Raw genomic sequence first — 19,222 nt, forward strand, 5'->3', positions numbered from 1 at the left:
CATCAGATTCTCTTACACACAATTCCCTCAATTCGTAGGTAAAAAATAGACTTTTTTTAGGCATCTTTTTTAGGAGGACTGTCTGCGTCCAAAAACACAAAGTTAAATCATTTATGACTCGCAGCATTTTCACCACTGGTCAGCAGTAAGGTTAAGACCATTCATTATTTAAGTGGGAGAGTGAGAGTGGAGGGATGAAGTTACTAGTTGTTGTTTTTTTCATTTTTCTCACCATATTGATTTTATATTTTTGTGAATTCACAGATTCCCTGCAGAGTCACCATGAGTTAAGAAGTTGCTCATCCTATTAGAAGTTTTTATTAAAACTTTTGTATCAGTCTGATATGTATGGGGAATTTATCACTTACTGTAATATGGTTTAAGTCTTTAAAGGAAGACACTCCAGATAAATAGGGTAAAAAAATGTAATGTATAGATATCGCCATGAAACTTCCCCAGTTGATTACTGACATTAAGACATTTTTTTTTTTTTTCCTGAAATTGTATGTTTAAATGTGCAAATGAGTCATTATCTAATGCTAATTTTTGGTGAAGTTAGAAAAAATCTACAGATACAAATAGAGAAAGTAGTAAAATAAACACCTTAAATGTGTATTGTGGATGTTTCCTTTCCACTAGTCTGAAAGACGACATGTTATGGAAGCCAAAAAGCCCAAAATCTGAAAACTGCATGAAAAAAAAAAATGTTTTTGCCTCGGATTTTTTTACCCTGATGAGAATGAATGCCAGGAAAAGGGTACTTGCTCTCTATAATTTGTACAGAAACATCCTTCAGAAACACATCAGGTCAAAATGTGATAAGCTTGGTTTTAAGACTAAAAATTACAGATATATATTTTTCATATAAACTGTTGCAGTTGATTTTGAGGAGTTCTTGCTTTAGCTTTCAATGGATTTTTACATATTTTAGTATATATATATATATATATGTATACTGTATATATTTATTACATGGCTGTGTTGAATACTTGATTCTGATTGATCTATCAGCGTTCTGCGGTCTGTAATTTCTGTACAGCAGACCGTTGCTATGTATAGCAGACCGTTGCTATGGGCGCAGTTCTGATGTCAGACTATGGCGGACCATTTTTGTGTCAAAATATTGATTTCTTCAGTAAGTAGCCGTGTAATAAGCGGGATAATGTACAGCTAGCGGGTCATTGTTGTGAAAGAATGTCGGGGATTCTTTCACAACAATGAAAGTACGCTGTTCGCTGTACATTATCCCTTACATATATACTACTACTACTAGTCTGACATTAAAATAATCTCCTTTAAACATACTGATATACAGCATGCAAACTAATGTCAGTGAGTAGCAGCAGTGTTGTGAGCAGAACAGATAAAGTGGAGGACAGGTCCTAACGGTTGAAGGTTACAGGAGTGAAGACGCTCCATTAAGACAGACGGTCTGAATGTTGCAGATGTTGAATAATGCACAGCGGCGGTGGGAAGACACCCACATTAAACTTCAGGGACGGGATTGTTGTCTGTTGCTTGTCTCTCTGTCTTCAGTTAAACATAATGGACTCGTCTGGACTCTCTGCTGTAATGGACCTCAGCTGGTGTTTGTATTAGATAAGAAGATGGAGCCCCTGCTCATCTCTGTATCTCAAATACTGCTTGCTTGTGTGTCCTGCTCTGTCTACGAGACTACACACAGTACATGCTATATTACTTAGTAAAAGGCTAAATCATATATAAGTAATCCAATACTTTTTACAGAGAACGTCGTCGTCCTGAGACATTGCATGATACAGTATATTAGCGTATAAATGGGAATATAAGACAATATTGTTCGCATAAACAGATACAAATTTACACACAATCACACGCACTCACATATGGGCAATAGAGCCTATCAGAGTGCTTGGGGTATTTAGGTGGATAATAAACCATTATTTGGATTTGCTTGGATTTGTCTCCAGGACAATTGTGGGAAACAAACAATTGGTTGTTATGTGCCTTTGATAAACAGTAAACATCTGTTAGGACTTATATGGTAGAATGGAAAGGAGCAGGGTATGTAATTATGTTTTCCTGCCATAGCCTCTCCCTCTATCTTTTCTACTGTACATCTCTGTGTCTCTAATACCCGGTGTTTCTCTGTTTCTCTTACTCGGTGTTTCTCTCTTTTTCTTTGACGGTAAAGCTACATCATATTATATGACATGTGATTGGCCCCTGGAAGACACTTAAAACGCAGGTCAAAACAAGGTGACGTGCAGTACTTGCAGCAGACTGCTCCAGAGGGAGACTGTCTTATTTGTGGGTGGATGACATTTTTACTGCAGCCTTGTTCCTTTCTTGTTGGCTTTATTATGCTGTTCCCTCTCTCTGCGTCTGACGCACTCGTTCATCTTTATCTCTTCTCGTCTCCGTCTCCCTCTTTTCTCTCTCTTACTGTAACAAGATAACCTTTTCAAGTGAACCGCTGCTTCAACACTGTCAGCTAAATTAGGAACAACACAACACCGTGATGACCTCCTGTCCATCACACACACACACACACACACACCTACACACACTTTGAGCCAGGTAGCATCAGAGAAGAGCCTGAGGTGTTCTGAATGCACTGACCTGTTAACCATCCATGGTCACAGCTAACAGGAGACAGGAACAAGATGTGCTTCCTCTCTCTCGCTGTCTCTCTGTGTGTGTGTGTTTTATACTTTCTGATCTTCATCTGATGTTTCCATTATCACAGCAACATTTTTTTTATTATATCAGCTTCACATCAAAATGGGGCAAACACAGTTCAGCTCTGTTCATTATTCTAAGGCAAGGCAAGTTTATTTATACAGCACATTTCAGCAACAAGGCAAAGTGCTTTACATAAAACATTAACAGCATGGAGACAAACACACCACAAACAGACATTGAAATACAATTAAAATAGTCATTAAAGAGTCAAGAGAATTTAAAAAAAAGCTAAATAGAATAAGACAGGTGTAAAATGCAAGAATAAAAGTTACAGTGCAGTGTAAGAAATTATTTAAGAAAAGGCTGCGGCCAAGATTTGAAAAACGTGAGAGTTTTCTGAGAGTTTGTTCCAGATATATGGAGCATTAAAACAAATGCATGGACAAGTTTTTTCCAAATCCTGCTGAGACATCAGTCCTTTAACCCCTTGATGTATTCTTAAGATGATAGTAGGCTGACTTTGTAATTGTCTTGATGTGTCCGTTGAAATTCAGGTCTGAGTCCATGACTACACCTACATTTCTGGCTTGGGCTGTCTCAGTCTTTTTAACATTGTCGATTGAAATTGACTTTTAATCATTCCTCCTTTTGCTCCAAAAACAACTACCTCAGTTTTATCCATCCATCCATCCATCCATCTGCAACCGCTTATCCCGTTAGGGGTCGCGGGGGGGCTGGAGCCGATCCCAGCCGACATTGGGCGAAGGCAGGGTACACCCTGGACAGGTCGCCAGTCCATCGCAGGGCTGACACATAGAGACAGACAACCATTCACGCTCACATTCACACCTACGGGCAATTTAGAGTCAACAATTAACCTAACCTGCATGTCTTTGGACTGTGGGAGGAAACCGGAGTACCCGGAGAAAACCCACGCTAACACGGGGAGAACATGCAAACTCCACACAGAAGGGTCCCAAGCCGGATTCGAACCTGCACTGGCGCCTCTAGCTGTGAGGCGCCAGTGCTAACCACTGCACCACCGTGCAGCCTACCTCAGTTTTATCTTTGTTTAATTGAAGAAAATTCTGGCACATCCAATCGTTGATTTGTTCAATGCACTTTGTAAGTGCTTGTATTGGACCATAGTCCCCTGGTGATATGGTTATGTAAATGTGTGTGTCGTCTGCATAATTATGCTATCTTGTGTTGTTTTCCGTAATCTGAGCCAGTGGAAACACGTAGATGTTAAATATTGTACAAGCATGTTTAGTTGGGGATCCTTCTGTGTTGCTTGTAGTGACCAAATGGGACAGTCTCGAATAACGAGCAGTTGTCTCGAATCCCAAATCCTGTCCGTTTTTTCCAGAAATTGAGGCTAAACCCGAGTTTTGATTAGTTAAAGCCTAGTAAAACATAAAATACTGACTGTTGTGAAACATTATTTTGGTGTTGCCCACAGACGGGCACTGTTATGTCCGTAGCCTACATGAATTATGGCTGTTGTAGTTTTTTTAGCTGTATGCAGTAGTATCGTGAATTGATAAACAACTATACATAGCTATGATGCTGTTGAATTAAAACATTTACAAATTGAAATCAAACCATCCATCACTAACATGGAGCCCGGTGTCCTTGGACCTGGTGGACATCCAGCCAAAAAGCAAAATCATTCCTGCAGATACCGGGAGGAGGATATAATGATCGTTTTATAAAGAATAACTTTTTTTTAATCATATTTGCTCTGATCTGCCTACTCCAAAGTAAGCAGTAAATGTGCTGCAATGAAAAGTACAATATGTCTCTCTGAAATGTAGTGAAGTGGAAGTGTAAAGTTAATAATGTACAAGTACCTCAAAATTCTAACTAAGTACAGTAAATGTACTTAGTTAAAATGTTCTCCAGTAGCATCAAAGTTTAAATATGGATTATATATTAAAATGGACATCAGATTGTCTGGGTTTTAGAGACGCAGCAGTGGAGCAGAGTTGTGAGTATGACTATGAAGAGGACATTTTCCACACTGTGTGTGTTTATGGTTCTGGGCAGACAGGTAATTGAGCGAGCTCCCTGGAGGCCGGGCCGGCACCTCTGAACCACTCCTGTCGAATGCATGGCTAACCACAGTTACTCCATTTCTCCTTAGCACTATTGTTCTCATTTCTTCCTGTCTTTATAGCTTTCTTTCTGACTCTCTCTCTCCGATGCCCTCTTTGTCTCTTCTAAAAATACATTCACACTTGAATAACAGAGGAAAGTGCTCCCCTGTGTTTTATTATACGATGTTTGACCCTAAAAGGTCTTTTGACAGGCGCAGCAGAATACATCTCTGTCGACAGGAGAAGTCTAAAAGACAGCAGGGTTATTATGCATGATGGCACAGACGGGCTTTCTTTCCTAACCGCCGCAGGCCGAGCTTTCAGAGTACAGATAGGGCATTCAACTGCACACACGCGCACACACACACACACACACACACGCAGACAGACGTGCTGGGACCTAAGCTAATACTGTACGTACATCTTTTGCATTGGCATGCAGGCTGGGTGACAACTGAGGGAGCACAAAGATAGGATACCAATCTTGGAACCCATCGGCTGTCGGTCTGATAACAATTTAGCCTCTGGGGGCAACACTCAATATTTCTGGGGTTCCGTTGTAGCGGGCCGAGACGTCCTCTTCCGTGCACCGGTCATTGTTTACAGCCCGATTAGCAATTTGAGATGCAAGAATGGAGTTGGAGTTGGAGTCAAGAGACGACATCTACGACCGCATTGTTTCACAAGTAGCCAGTTTACACTCCGTTAACAGTCAATCTTCTAGCTAATAAAAAGCTGGATCATCGTCGGACGACAGCTGATGGGTTCTCAGATTGCATTTCAGCCAACGCAAGAAGATGAATTTGACTGATAGCATTTTTGTTTTCAAATTTTCGTTAGATATCACAATAATATTGTTATTGTGAATTATTTTGGCCACGATAATCTTGTAGTGAAAATATGATAATGTGATAGCCCAACTCTCCACACGGACCGTTTACCTGCATGCAACTAAAGCCTGTTCAAACGTGATCGGTCAATACTACTCGGACTATAAACGGAAACCAGAACGCTTCCGATACAAAAAATCTTGTCCCGTGGCCTACAGATTCTGCATTCATATGCAGATATATCTGTTTATAGAGATTAATAGGATATTTACACACACAAATACAAACAAACATGCAGGTACAGTAGTATACACAGGATGGGTAACACTTTGTAATTACCATCATTTATAAATGGTAAATTGGTAGTTAATTAAACTTAGTTAATAGTTATTTTACTGTTAAGAAACAATGACATGATAATGAATAATGTTTAATAATTATTATTAATGCATACATTTTCGTTTATTTTATCATTAGTTTGAGTAATGTGAAATAATAAGTTTATAAATTATAAATTGTATCATAGCTGATAAGAGACGATAACAATTACATTCTGATTACATTAGTAAACTATTTATTAACCGTTTATTGTTTCACACATTATAACATTTTATATATTATATTAAGTATTTGTTCATTATTACCAAATGATTTCTAAACCTTTAAGAAAAAGTTTGTAAAACATCTATAAACATTACATAGATATATGGACCAGACACAATTATTAACCATTGACAAAATATTAACTATTTATATAAATAATGTTTATAGATGCTTCACAAAGTATTTATTAACCATTAACAAAGTATTATAATCATCAGTTGCAAATTTATCTAAATAATGTTTTATAGACGCTTTACAAACCAATTATTAACCATTAACAAACGTTAAATCTGATCCATCTATCCCTGTAATGTTTCTTGATGTTTTACAATTTCTTAAAGGTTTAACAAACAATTTTTTAATCATAAACAAATATATATAGTATATAACATGTTATAATGTGTGCAACAATAAACTGATAAATAAACATTATTAATTATAATTTTATTGTTTGTTAACAGTAAAATAACTATTAACTTAGTTTAAATGATCAATTTACCACTTATAAATGATGGTTTTTATAAAGTGTTACCTAAGGATGATTTCATACATGAACAAACTAACAAGCACGAAGAGACTCACTGACGTCAAGTCCTAAAATAGATTCCCTCCTCTCATGTAGTAGAATATGAATGAAATCCCTCCAGTGTTGATGTTCCCTCGGCAGGCTGCTGCAGCACCAGCTACACTTCGTTAATTCAACAGTTTTCTTTTTCTACACTGACAGTTTCCATTAAATATTTCCAGAGTTACTTGGGAAAAGATTTTATGACACAAAATACCTAATTACTTCCACATTTGAGGAAGAATACTGTAGTGTGTAAAGATAAAGTAGAACACATGGTTTCATTTCAATTAGAGATATCCAGCACTGCAGAGAGCAATGCTCACTGTCAGGGTGTCAGTGGGTCCAAACGTGCTGCAGAGGCACTGATTGGCTGAAAACAGTTCCTTACATCTATTGTGTAGTTACATTAAAGGGGAAATAAAGTAATTTGAAAGTAACATAGCTGAGCAAGTTGATGAGCAGCAGCATCTCTGTGAAACCTACAATGTTTATACAAACATGCAACCAACAAATGTTGAAGAGATCAAGGAAAATGTACAGTACCAGCTCTGCAGACTGATGTCGATAAAGAGAGGAGGCATTAAACACCTTTAAATTAGTTTAATTTGAATAAAACAAATTAGTGTTTTTATAGTTAAGTTAGAATCAATACCTTTGTACTCAGTGTACTAAATCTCTTTGTAAATTGGTACAATGCCATACTCACTCTAATGACCCAATAAGATGGAAATGAGGAGTTTTGCTTTTACAGAGCAGTTAGTTTGAAATACATAAGTAAAAGAAATATAAAAGTCATAGTCTGCATAGTTTAAATCCCTGGTTTCAAAGAACATAGTTTTTTTTGGAAATTAACCAAAAAGACAAGGTATTTATATCCACTATATCTGCAGTGTGAGAGTTTATATTAAGTCATATTAAAACAAATGAAGCGACCTGCCTGGCATGCTAGAAGCTTCCATTATAACCTTCACAGTAGCTCACATGAATAATTGATCAGTGCACCTCTGAGACACTCTGCGTGTTTTGTAGCAGTGCTGTACAGGGCAGGTAGTCTTCACTCTGCATGTATTTAGCTTGTTCTGTCTGCCTGTGTTACAGGTTGGGGAGCAGTGGAGGGTACTTTACATTCAATTACATATTCAGAAAATAAGCTTTACTAACTCTTTTAGCCGCTCTAGCATCACGGCTCCAGGGATGGCAAGGTCAAAAGGTTGTTCGCTCCACCACGTTTGTCCAACCTGAAATATCTTGACAACTATTGGCTGGATTGCCATGAAATTGTGTGCAGACATGCAGGCATGTCCCCAGAGGGTGAATCCTAATGATTTTTGTGATCCGCTGACTTTTCCTTTAGCACTCTGGCATGTGGCAAAAAGCTTGTAAAGTTTAGTTATTGAAATAGTGGCTGTGAAATCATCCATCCATACATCCATTTACCACTTTTGCCAGCCCAGTCGCACAGCAGGTCGTGATATAGTCATGGAATTTAATGTATTGATTCATGTACATAGACATGAATTTCACATTTTTTTCGTGGTGGTCAGCACAAAATCGATTTGTATGTAATCCACGTAATTGTGAACGGGAAGTATAAAAATCACAGGACTCGGACCCAGGTGAGCGGTATTCGTGTCCCGTGTGAAACACAAAGTCAAAGATGATTTATTTGTCACGTAACTTCCGTACTTAAGATACAGCACTTCCGGAGTTATTTTAACCCAAACCGCGATCCTTTCCTAAACCTAATTTAGTAGTTTGTTGCCTAAGTCTAACCAAGTCGACATTTTCCTAAATCTAACTAAGTAGTTTTATTTTGAAAAGACTGGAGCGGAAATTGACACATGTGTCAGGTGTTGCTAGACATTCGTAGGAAAACACATGAAAAATCTATTGTTGAAAGTTTACGAAAAAAAGGAAAATTCATGTCTATGTACACGAATCAAATCGATTGCATTTTAATTTTTAATTTTAAACTGCCGTGAGTCTGTGTTGCTTATGCAGGTCTGTGTTGTGCTAGCATCAGGAGAAAAGCAGAAACGACTGATTGGTCACGCTGTTTCTAATACACAATGCATTATATCATTTTTGTCTCATTTTGTGTTTTCTGTCTGTAACTATATAATTTCATGCCTCTTCACCGGCAACAGCCGTAGCTGGAGGCATTATGTTTTTGGGTTGTCCGTCCGTCCGTCTGTATGTATGTATGTACACCCGACCCATTATCGTGAATGTGATATCTCAGGATCACCTTGAGTGAATTTGGAGTAAACATCCACTTGGACTCAAGAATGAACTGTTACTGTCAAATGTCACTTTGACCTCACAAAACATTTCGGATTTAGGTCATAACTGAATTCATAATACCAAATATGACAATTTCACACACACACACACACACACACGCATGCACACACACACACACAACATTTTACATGTAAGTAAACTGCAACATCACCTCAACTTGTGGGCAGTGGCATACAACCCCAAGGTGGTAATTCTAGTCATTTATGTTGCTGCCTGTCCTGGCCAGGTCTCCCTTGAAACATATATTCTTAATCTCAGTGGGACTACCCTGGTTAAATAAAGGTTAAATAAATGAATAAAGAATATTGGAAGTGGACATTAAAAGGCAAATTAAGACATTTTTTGTCTCTGAAAGTGAGTTACTGTACCAGCACTCCCTGGGCTCCTGCAGGTGTGCTGGGTGCCTTCTTTTAATGAAATGCTTGTTGTGCACGTGGCTACAGTATATCCTCACTAGTACTGGCATGAGATCCTAGTACAAAGGATGGTTTGATCCTGGTTTTGATGTTTTTTCTGTCTCTGTCTCTCCAGGGAGTTTTCCCAGCCAGCTACATTCACTTGAAGAAAGCCATCGTCACCAACAGAGGGTAAGTTTACCAACCTTTAAGACTAAACCAAGCTCAATTCTCAAAAAGTTGCTACGTCTACACAACCTCTGGGGCCACAATGTTCACAATGTAGATTCATTTACTTCAACATCATACTTGTGCTTTTTCGGGGGCCCGAATCAATGTCACACGTAATGACAAAGATATAAGACTAACTTTTCCTTAATCTCTTGTTATGTATCCAGTCATGCCCTTTATCTTTCTCTTCATACCTTTGTCTTTTTCATCCCCTTTTCATCCCTTTCTGTCCTCTGTGTTACGCAGATGTCAGTAGCACCACATATTACCTGTTTAAAATCAAGATGAATAAGTGACTGTAGGTTATCAGCCACAAGTTTACCTTGTCAGACTTTTAGAAGTTAAACATTAGAGAAGCTGGTGAAAGACGGAGTCGACATTAACCCAAGCAGAATGTAATGACTGTAAATAACTTAGCAGTGTGATGGATACACTCTGTTAGAGCTGCTCCACACTGCTGGTGCAAACAGCACTAATAAACTGCACTGCTTTCAGATTCCTTTAAACAACCCTGTCTCCTACAAAATTACGTTCCCATACAACTAATCTGCCTTCTCGATTGCTTATCGAGTTTATATGTTTATTCTCCCAGATTACGGTCACAGTTTTAAACACATAGTTAATGTTGTGAATTGAAATAAAAAACAAAAACAAAAACTACTTTGTTATATTTAGTAAAACATCATGGTTTGACTTAAAATAAGTATGTTTGTTACATTATTTAAATTACGGACGTAAATTAAAATAAGGCAACGTTGTCTTTTGGTTTCAAATGGGACATGAACATCAGCCTTCGGGGTGAAAGTCCTGTGTTTGTTTGACCCATCCATCCATCCCGAACTCCTCCCTATGCGGACTTCCGCTGACTATGATTAGAAACGTATTTGTGATACATCAAAAACAAGCATATTCCAGAAGATCTTTCCAATGTTTCCCTCGAATGCCAATTAACCAAACCTTGACCTAGTTCTCATACACCGTTCGTAGCTATACCTAAAGTAATGCACTGTAATTTGTATATATACCTCACAAAATCAATTTGTATGTTATACACGTAATCGTGAACCAGGAAACATAAAGAGCAACAAACACCACATAGGGAGCTGGTCAGGGTGGATGGGTGGGATCAAAAAACACCAGACTTTCGCCCAGGAGACCGCTGTTCGCACCTTGTGGAAAACCAGAAGTCCACTTTTCGTAACATATCATACGAACCGTTTTATGAGGATACGTTGCACCGGCACAAAAAGCTTCATGTTTCATGAGTTAAAACTGATAGAACGGCTAATGGTAGTGATATTGCTGGAAGGAAGAATAAATGAATTAGCTGTTTACTGTGACTGCGTCTTCCATGCAGTTATTATTTCAATCCCAAGATGAATGAGCCCCTTCAGCTTGAACCTTTTTTTTCTTCCTTTTTTTGCCTTAGAAACTAAAAGAATCCAAATCAATTTCACCTCGCAGCCTCTGCAGCCCCCAAACACAACATCTATTTGATCATTTTTCTCCACTGTACTTTCACTGATGTCAAGCTGTGGAAAAGACCTCAAAGTGATCCATGTAGTAGAAGCAGAGAGGTACCGTGTGAAAGTTATGTACAGGATACAAGTCTAATTAGGTTATGCCAACATCCCTGTCATTGCATCACTGATCTGATTGTCTGAGACAATACAAGCTTAAGCCTCTCTCCTCTCTCTGTAATGATGCCACAGTTGAGTGTACTTTATTTTCCACAGTGCCAGGAGGCATTTTTCTTCTCCTTTTAGCTAAAGCCATTTAATGAAATCTCGTTTTCTGTTGGGATCAGTTGTTTTCAGACCCGTTCTCTCTAAATAAGGTATGAACCTCCTCGTTTCTGATTCCCTTCCAAGTTCAAGAGTACATATTTTAATACATTTACATAATGATTGGAAACTCCAGATTAATCAGAGTTACAGAGCGTGTCTCGATTTGCATAAGAGTTTTTTAATTAAAGGCACGGAGAGTAAATTAATTGGAATTAGTGAATCCTTTAGTGTTTCAAGTAGACCTCCAGGGCAAAGAAACAGAGAGTTTTCAGTGGAGAGTTTGAGTGTGCTTTACTGAATCTAGGCGGCTGGTGCATGATGACAAATATAGTTATGGACGACTGACCAAGGCGGTCTGAAAGAAATATATGTCTGTGTGTGTGTGTGTGTTACAACTTTTATTAAATCTGTCTTTTCCTTTAGCTTGTTGGTCTTTAAAGGGTCAGTATGTGGCGTTTAGGGGGATCTATTGGCAGAAATGGAATATAGTATTTATAAGTGTGTTTTCTTTAATGTATGATCACCTGAAAATAAAAAAGTTATAAAAAGAGTGTGAAAAAAAAGTGGTTTTCGATACCATAGATACCAATATAAAAAAGAGTCTGCCATGTTTCTACAGTAGCCCAGAACGGAAAAACCAAACACTGTCTCTAGATAGGGACATCATGTTTTTGCGTGGCCACCATAAGTTTCAGTTGGTTGCAATCTGCAACCTCACCACTAGATGCCACTAAAACCCTGCCACTGGCCCTTTAAATATTGAGTCACAGTACTCTGGCATGAGATAGAAGCTGCCAGTCATCATTTGTTTAAGCCATCACAGTTATATATACATCATTTATCTATATTTATAAGTGCAACATGTAACAGCAGCATCCTACAGAGTTTAAATAGTTCCTGCTGAGCCGGCAACGCTGAGTGAATACAGAGGGAACACTGATGTGCAGCAACCTCCAGTTTCAACACTGCGTCAAGTTGTCAGGATGTTGTGAAAAATGCTTTGCCAGCTGGATAAATACACTCTGACATTTATAAATATCAGAAAGCAGCACCCCTTCACTTCAGGATCACACCCGAGAGACAAATAAACCTGTAAACACGCGCTGCTTTAGACATACACAGACTCAGACAGGATGCAGTTCAAACACATGTACAAGAAAGGCATTTTCAAAAACACATGTAAGAGAAAAGGCAATCAGATTTATATCTAGACTCAGATACACACTCTTCAAACATCTCAGGCACCCTAAACAATCTTCTTCCTGTAAGCTTCAGTGATCTCCATCACCTGGGATGAGTTTTACTCAAACTCGACGAGTTTAAAAGAAAGATTATTATTAATATACAGATTAAATTCTTTAAGACCTGAGGATTGTGTAAAAAGAAGGTGCAGATTCAATTCATTCTGTCTGAAAATGTAAATTACAGTTGAAGCCCTCCCTCTCATGTGTGTATGGACAGTCAACTCCCATTAAAGTCATCGTGGTCAAATGGCCACTGTCCTGCGTTTGACCTTTATAGTAATGTCAGCATATGGAGTTTGATGGTACTCATCTCTGACAACGTGTGTGTGTGTGTGTGTGTGTGTGTGTGTGTGTGTGTGTGTGTGTGTGTGTGTGTGTGTGTGTGTGTGTGTGTGTGTGTGTGTGTGTGTGTGTGCGTGCGTGCGTGCGTGCGTGCGTGCGTGCGTGCGTGCGTGCGTGCGTGCGTGTGACACATCTTATCTACAGACCTTTAGTCCACACCTGCTTACTGCTGTGGGAATGTAGTACTTTTCCATATTTTGCACAGACTTTGAAAACATTCGTATTATTTATATTATGATATTAATTTCTTCAAGACTTGGCAATGATCATATTTTCCTTCAGGTGTTAGGATACGTCTTCTTTTTCCTTTCTCATTCTTCTATCTTTCCATCCTGCTTCTTTTTTAAATTGTTTTTTCTCTTGTTTGCAAGAGTTCCCAAAGCTTAACTGCATAATAACCATAGTGGGACAAAGAAGACACTAAAACAGAAACCGTCCTCTCCACGGACGATTATTTGATGACCAAACGGGCCGATTGTTTGGTTGTTGAGAGAGTTACTAATAAATATGTCCTGTAGATCCCCGGTCTCTCTCTTTATCTGTTCTTAAATTTACTGTAGCCGGCGACTGAGAGCGAGCTGTACCCAGCATGCCGTTTCGCGGTGTAACAGTTAATATTAGCGAGCGACGGAGAGCGAAATCGGAGGATCCTGTTTTTTTAGGTAAATCAACTTCCCAGTACGAACACTCAAATAACCCTCATTTAAATCATTATGTCCTAAAAGTTGTAAAATTCATTAATAGCCAAATCCAGAGTTATTTTCCTTGGCACAATGAACGTGCATCAGACTCACGGGACAGCACCGCCTTACACGCTTACATAACATATCCGGTTCTGCCAGCTTCCTGCTAGCTGTATGCGGCTGTAATAATGAATATATTGGCTGTAATTCATCACTTTCATTATCTTATAATACACCCATGGGCTGTATGCTGTAAGCCTGTACCGTGGTGGATGTGTTAACGTCTCTGTTCCCAAACAACCGGCTATCGGCCAGTAGCTAGTAGTGCTAGTAGCATGACATAAACAGAAATGAACATAGTTGTAGGCTATTTACTAACACAAGTAAGTAAGTAAATTGTTTTAATAGTATGCATATTTATAATATTTTATTGTTCAACACAGGCCATTTTGGTAAAGACATTAAAATTCTGATAATAGAATAGAAACAATTCAGTTCCACTTTTGCACGGCACTTTTAACTTAACTTAACTTTGATGTTTAACTAACGTCATCATGTTAGTCGACTCGATTGCGGTCCAAAATGGCAGAGGCGGAGCTTTGCTGCTGGGCGCTGGCGTTGCAATGGAACTTATAATTGACTTTCACTTCTTAGCAATAAACGTTCTTTGGTATGTACATAACGCACCACTAATAAATACGTCCCGTAGAACTCAAGAGTTCACACTCAACACTGCACTTCATTGGGTCCTGAGCAATAACACCCACCAAGTGTGAAGTTGATCAAATGAACGGTCGTCGACAAAAATTGAAGGACAGACAGAGACTTCTCCCATTGTAGTTAGATAACTAATCATAATGAGCAATTTCCATTAAGACTTGTTTGGAAAAATAACTTTCTTTTTATCCGTCACAAATTAAAGTGTAAGTTCAAATAGGCAGGTCCCTCTTACCTGCATTTTGTCTTTCATCTTTATTTTATTCACCTTTTGTAAACATCCAGTTTTGAGTTACTTATCAATAAATTCAGACCTGTATTTCTTTGAAGTCAGTGAATGAATCACTGTTTGGTTTTCACCATCAAGTGTTTTGGTTGATGTGAGGCCAACTGTGAATGAAAGAGGAAGCTTTAAAAGTCAAGACTTATTTTGAGGTTGTGATTGATTAAGCTCAGGGCAGGAGAGCAGCCAGCCGGCTCTCAAGTTCTAGCCAAGGTAGGCAGATAACAGTTGTCTTTGTTCTGACATCAGATCCAGTGTCTCCATCTTTGATGAACTCTCTTTGTGTTGGAGAGCGTGTTATCACGCTGAGACGTCTAATGAACGCAGTCCAGCCGCAGACGCTGACTGATCCCAGATTCAGATCCAGGTCTGTTTGTGAATCAGTTCAGCTCATTCATTTTAAAGTTGTTTTCAAATGAAAGATTGATGCGTGAACCATCTCGTCAGTAGTTTAGGAACTGGTCGGCAGAGAAAGTTCACCATAGAAAATCAAAGGTATAAAAGCTGGACAAGTGGATTCAAAAACTGTAAACAAACTGCTTCAAAAAAATCTGTCATAGTGCATGGAAGGCTCTGTCTGTAATGCACGCAAAATATTAAAAGACCATCTAATCAAATGGCTGGATTTGTGTTGAAACCAAGTCAGTTAAAGGGCTTTAACTATTAAGTGAACCAATCAAAGACAAAAAGAAGTCCCCAAAAATCACTTGTCTTCTTGCAAAAAGAGAGCCAGAGAGTTTAAGAATAAAATATTTGCATAGAGAACTGCAGAGGGACATACTGTACATAAGAAGAGAGTTCTGGGGTGGAGGAGATAGAAATATTAGCATGGAGCAATAGTGGCTTTAGACTGATGGAGGACAGAGATGTCAGCTTGGGGCAGAGAGAGAAGAGATAAGAGAGAAGAGACTTGGAGTAAATATGGACGCACATTTGGACTTAAAAAGAAGAGAGACAAGCAAGGTGAAAGAGGAAGAAGACTGCAAGCTGGAGAGATACGAGTGCAGAGGGGGGAAGAAAGTGTGTAGATGAGGGAAGATAAGAAGGAAACAAGGGAGGGGAGAGATGGAGGAAGTGTGACAATGCAGGAGGGAATGGGAGAAAGAAGCATATAGGAAAGAAAGACTGAAAAGAGTAGATGGAAGGAGAGGAAAGAGGAGAAAAGGAAAGGGAGGAATAGGAGTGAAGGAAGAGCACGGAGTAGGAACTGAGAGGAATGATGGAAATGTGCCAGAACAAAGGGAAAACTTGAGGATGAACAATGCGAGGCAGGGAAGCGAAAGTGAAACAGAAGGAGGGAGGGGAAAAAGGAGGGAGAGATTGGATAGAGTGAAAAGTAGAACAGAGGAGAAGAGGAGGAGAAGCGTCTGAGATACAAGTGTAACTAATGTGGGTGAAATCGCCAGGCGGCCGCCAGGTACGGCTCAGCTGGGAGATCAGCTAATCTGGCACACTGCTTTTATTAATTCATCAGTTATGAGACAGACAGAGAAAGGGGAGATTACGTGAGAGGCAGAGTACAAACCAAGAGTCAGGGAGGGAAGAGGAGAGAGTCGGCATGGGAGGAGAGGGAGGATAAAGAGACAGAGAGAGGTACTCTAATATTCCTGACTCCAGGGCTGAGACAGTGACTCAGCTTTCAATTTTAGTGAACAACGATGTTGGAAATGATGTACGAGGGAGGGAGGAGAGGGAGGAGAGAGTGAGCCAGTCAGTGAGGTGAACTGAGGTCCTTGTCTTCAGGGGGTGCGATAGTTTACTCAGTTTGGCACGTAACAGTGCAAACTTACTGAGTATTAACATTATAATTTCAACACTTTTATTTCTCTAACTTTTTTTTTCAATATTCAACACAACAGGATATAAAAGCCCCGTTTCCACTGCAGGAACTTTCCCCCGGAACATTTTACAGGGGCTTTTTTAATAATTACTGTTAAATGTAGTTGTGTAGGTGACATGTACTTGGATTTGGACTTTTTATATAGCGCTTTTCTAGTCTTCCGACCACTCAAAGCGCTTTACACTACATGTCAGCATTCACCCATTCACACACACATTCATACACTGATGGCAGAGGCTGCCATGCAAGGTGCCAACTTTGCCCATCAGGAATTAATCTAAATACTCATTCACACACCGATGGCTATGCCTTCGGGAGCAATTTGGGGTTAAGTGTCTTGCACAAGGACACATCGACATTTGACCCGGAGCAGCCAGGGATCGAACCACCGACCTTCCGATTGGTGGACGACCTGCTCTACCCTCTGAGCCACAGCCGCCCCAAACATGTTGCTCTCTCTGTCCTTAAATGAGGTCTACTTGTGGACAACTGAATCCTGTGTAAACAATAATTCAACTCAGTGGCTGTTAATAAAGCATGAGTGTCTGTTTCTGTTCTGTCCCTGTACAGGCCACATGAGACTGTGGTGCCTCTCGAAGACCCCATTGTTACTGAGGTGACGTCAACACTGCAGGAGTGGGCCTTACTATGGAAGCAGCTTTATGTGGTAAGCAGCACACAGTATTTTTCTTTAAGGGTTTTATGTCACTGCAGGTTTTTTTTTCCATCACTGCACTTTGCTACATCATGCATTAAGGCAGCAGAGCCAAGCACAACAGATTGAGTAAACCAAAGGTACACAAGCTGATTTATGTTCTTCCATAATCTCAAAAGCCATAACCAGTCATGCTAAACAAAGGTCATTAATTATGATTATTAATGCTCAAATTAGCAAATCTGGCAACCTACTGGTCTGCACAAGGCTGGTGTTATTATGAGCGTTATCATAAAGGATGGAGTTTCATGAGGAACCTCATTACTGAATGTTCCTCATATTCTAATCAGTTTAAAGAAGGACACAAGTAGTGTAATTGTAAAGTGGTGTGTTGTTCCGCTGAAACAATACAAACTAGAGACTGGGCTCAGTGGAATAGAGGGGTGGTTACAATACTGCTGGTTGCTATATGTTCAAGTGGAAAAAGACAACTTTTCAAAGTTTCCAAGTGGTATTATTGTTGGTGCCGCTGTCACGAAGACAACTGGAACGCTTTCAGTTTTCCTCAGAGCCTAGCAACAACCATCAACATACGATACACTAACACATTCTAACTCGTCAAATACCGCTGCTTGGTCAGTGCCCCTCAGCATCGAAAACCGACACACGGGCTACCCTTCTTGCGTTACTTTTGGACGGACCAGGGACAGCGGGTCAATATATACTTGCTACATGAAGTGTCCTTTCAAAATAAACTTCCGTTTTCAAAGGAAGTTAAGTTTAGGCAACACAACCACTTAGTTAGGGTTAGACGTTAACTTCACTGAGTAGCTACTCACAGGGCTGATGATACTGACGAGTCACGTGACTATCGACTCACGTGACTCACAGGACTGACGATAGCAACGAGTCATGTGACTAAAGACTGACGTGACAAAATAAGTCAACGTTAGTTTCACACGGGACACGAACAGCGGTCTCCTGGTTGAAAGTCTTGTTTGTTTGACCCATCCATCACCCCTCCAGCCAGCCAATAGCAGACTCTCACGCAATTAATATTACGTCACTTGCTCCAACTGTCGAATAACGCCGCAGGTGGGTTTACATTGGAGTTAGTTGAAAGCCTGTTTCGTCACATACTGTTGCTAAAGGGTGTCTCCGTGCGTCGGTTCTCGATACCCAGCCACTTTTGATCAGTCCAATCAAATGCAAAGGATTTGAATTAAATCCCTCTCGTAACGGTACACCGCTCAAATATTCTGTTTCACAGGGGAATACTCACAGTACAGAAGCTAAAGACGCTGTAACTTCTGTTTCACTGGGACTTTAACTCTCTTGTCTTTGTGTTGCTTATCTTTAATAATTTGTATCTTTGCCTTTTTGTCCTAAAGCTAATAAGATATTGGCATAATATACGTTTTATTTGCTATCTTTCTTTACATAAATGTATAAATATATATGTGACTCAAACCTAGTTGAAATCTGTCAGTCTGCTCTCTGCGTTTTTATTCACAGTGAACAGACTTCTGTCGTTGCCGTCTGCTCGATTTGAAGAGATGAGAGACAAAACTGTCTTTGTGAGGTTATACATTTCCATCCTGACAGACTTCAGTGTGTTTGTCACTGAAAAAGAGAATGTGCTCTTATAGTTACTGTAAGGTACATATACTCTTGTTTTGTGTGGCTGGATGAAGATATAGAGGAGTAGATGTAAGGATGTGCAAATAGAAAGAAAGGAATGACTGGCTTACATATTTGCAACACAGTGTACTTTTGGATAAGTACATGTGTAATCGTAAACTGACAACAATGAGAAGAAGAGATAGAGGGATGTAGGATGCTGACATAATAGAGTTAGAAACAGATGAAACGGATGTAATGCATAGGTGCATTTTGGAGCTAGATAAACAGCACTGAGACGCCACCTTCAAGTGATCTTCTGGTTTGCTAGAAGGGACAACGTTAGTTAAACATATA

General features: G+C 39.4%; 1 protein-coding gene across 14 annotated transcripts in view; it reads left to right on the forward strand.

The window, feature by feature from the left end:
* The window catches only part of LOC141768708 (dedicator of cytokinesis protein 3-like), a 239,196-nt gene that overhangs the window by 126,526 nt on the left and 93,448 nt on the right, over positions 1 to 19,222 (forward strand). For all 14 annotated transcript variants that reach the window (XM_074637029.1, XM_074637073.1, XM_074637051.1 and 11 more), the window contains exons 4-5: positions 9,600 to 9,655; positions 17,161 to 17,257. In XM_074637029.1, the coding sequence (XP_074493130.1) occupies positions 9,600 to 9,655; positions 17,161 to 17,257 (153 nt within the window). The remainder of the gene's footprint in view (positions 1 to 9,599; positions 9,656 to 17,160; positions 17,258 to 19,222) is intronic.

Source organism: Sebastes fasciatus, chromosome 1, assembly GCF_043250625.1.
Source record: "Sebastes fasciatus isolate fSebFas1 chromosome 1, fSebFas1.pri, whole genome shotgun sequence".
NCBI lineage: Eukaryota > Metazoa > Chordata > Actinopteri > Perciformes > Sebastidae > Sebastes > Sebastes fasciatus.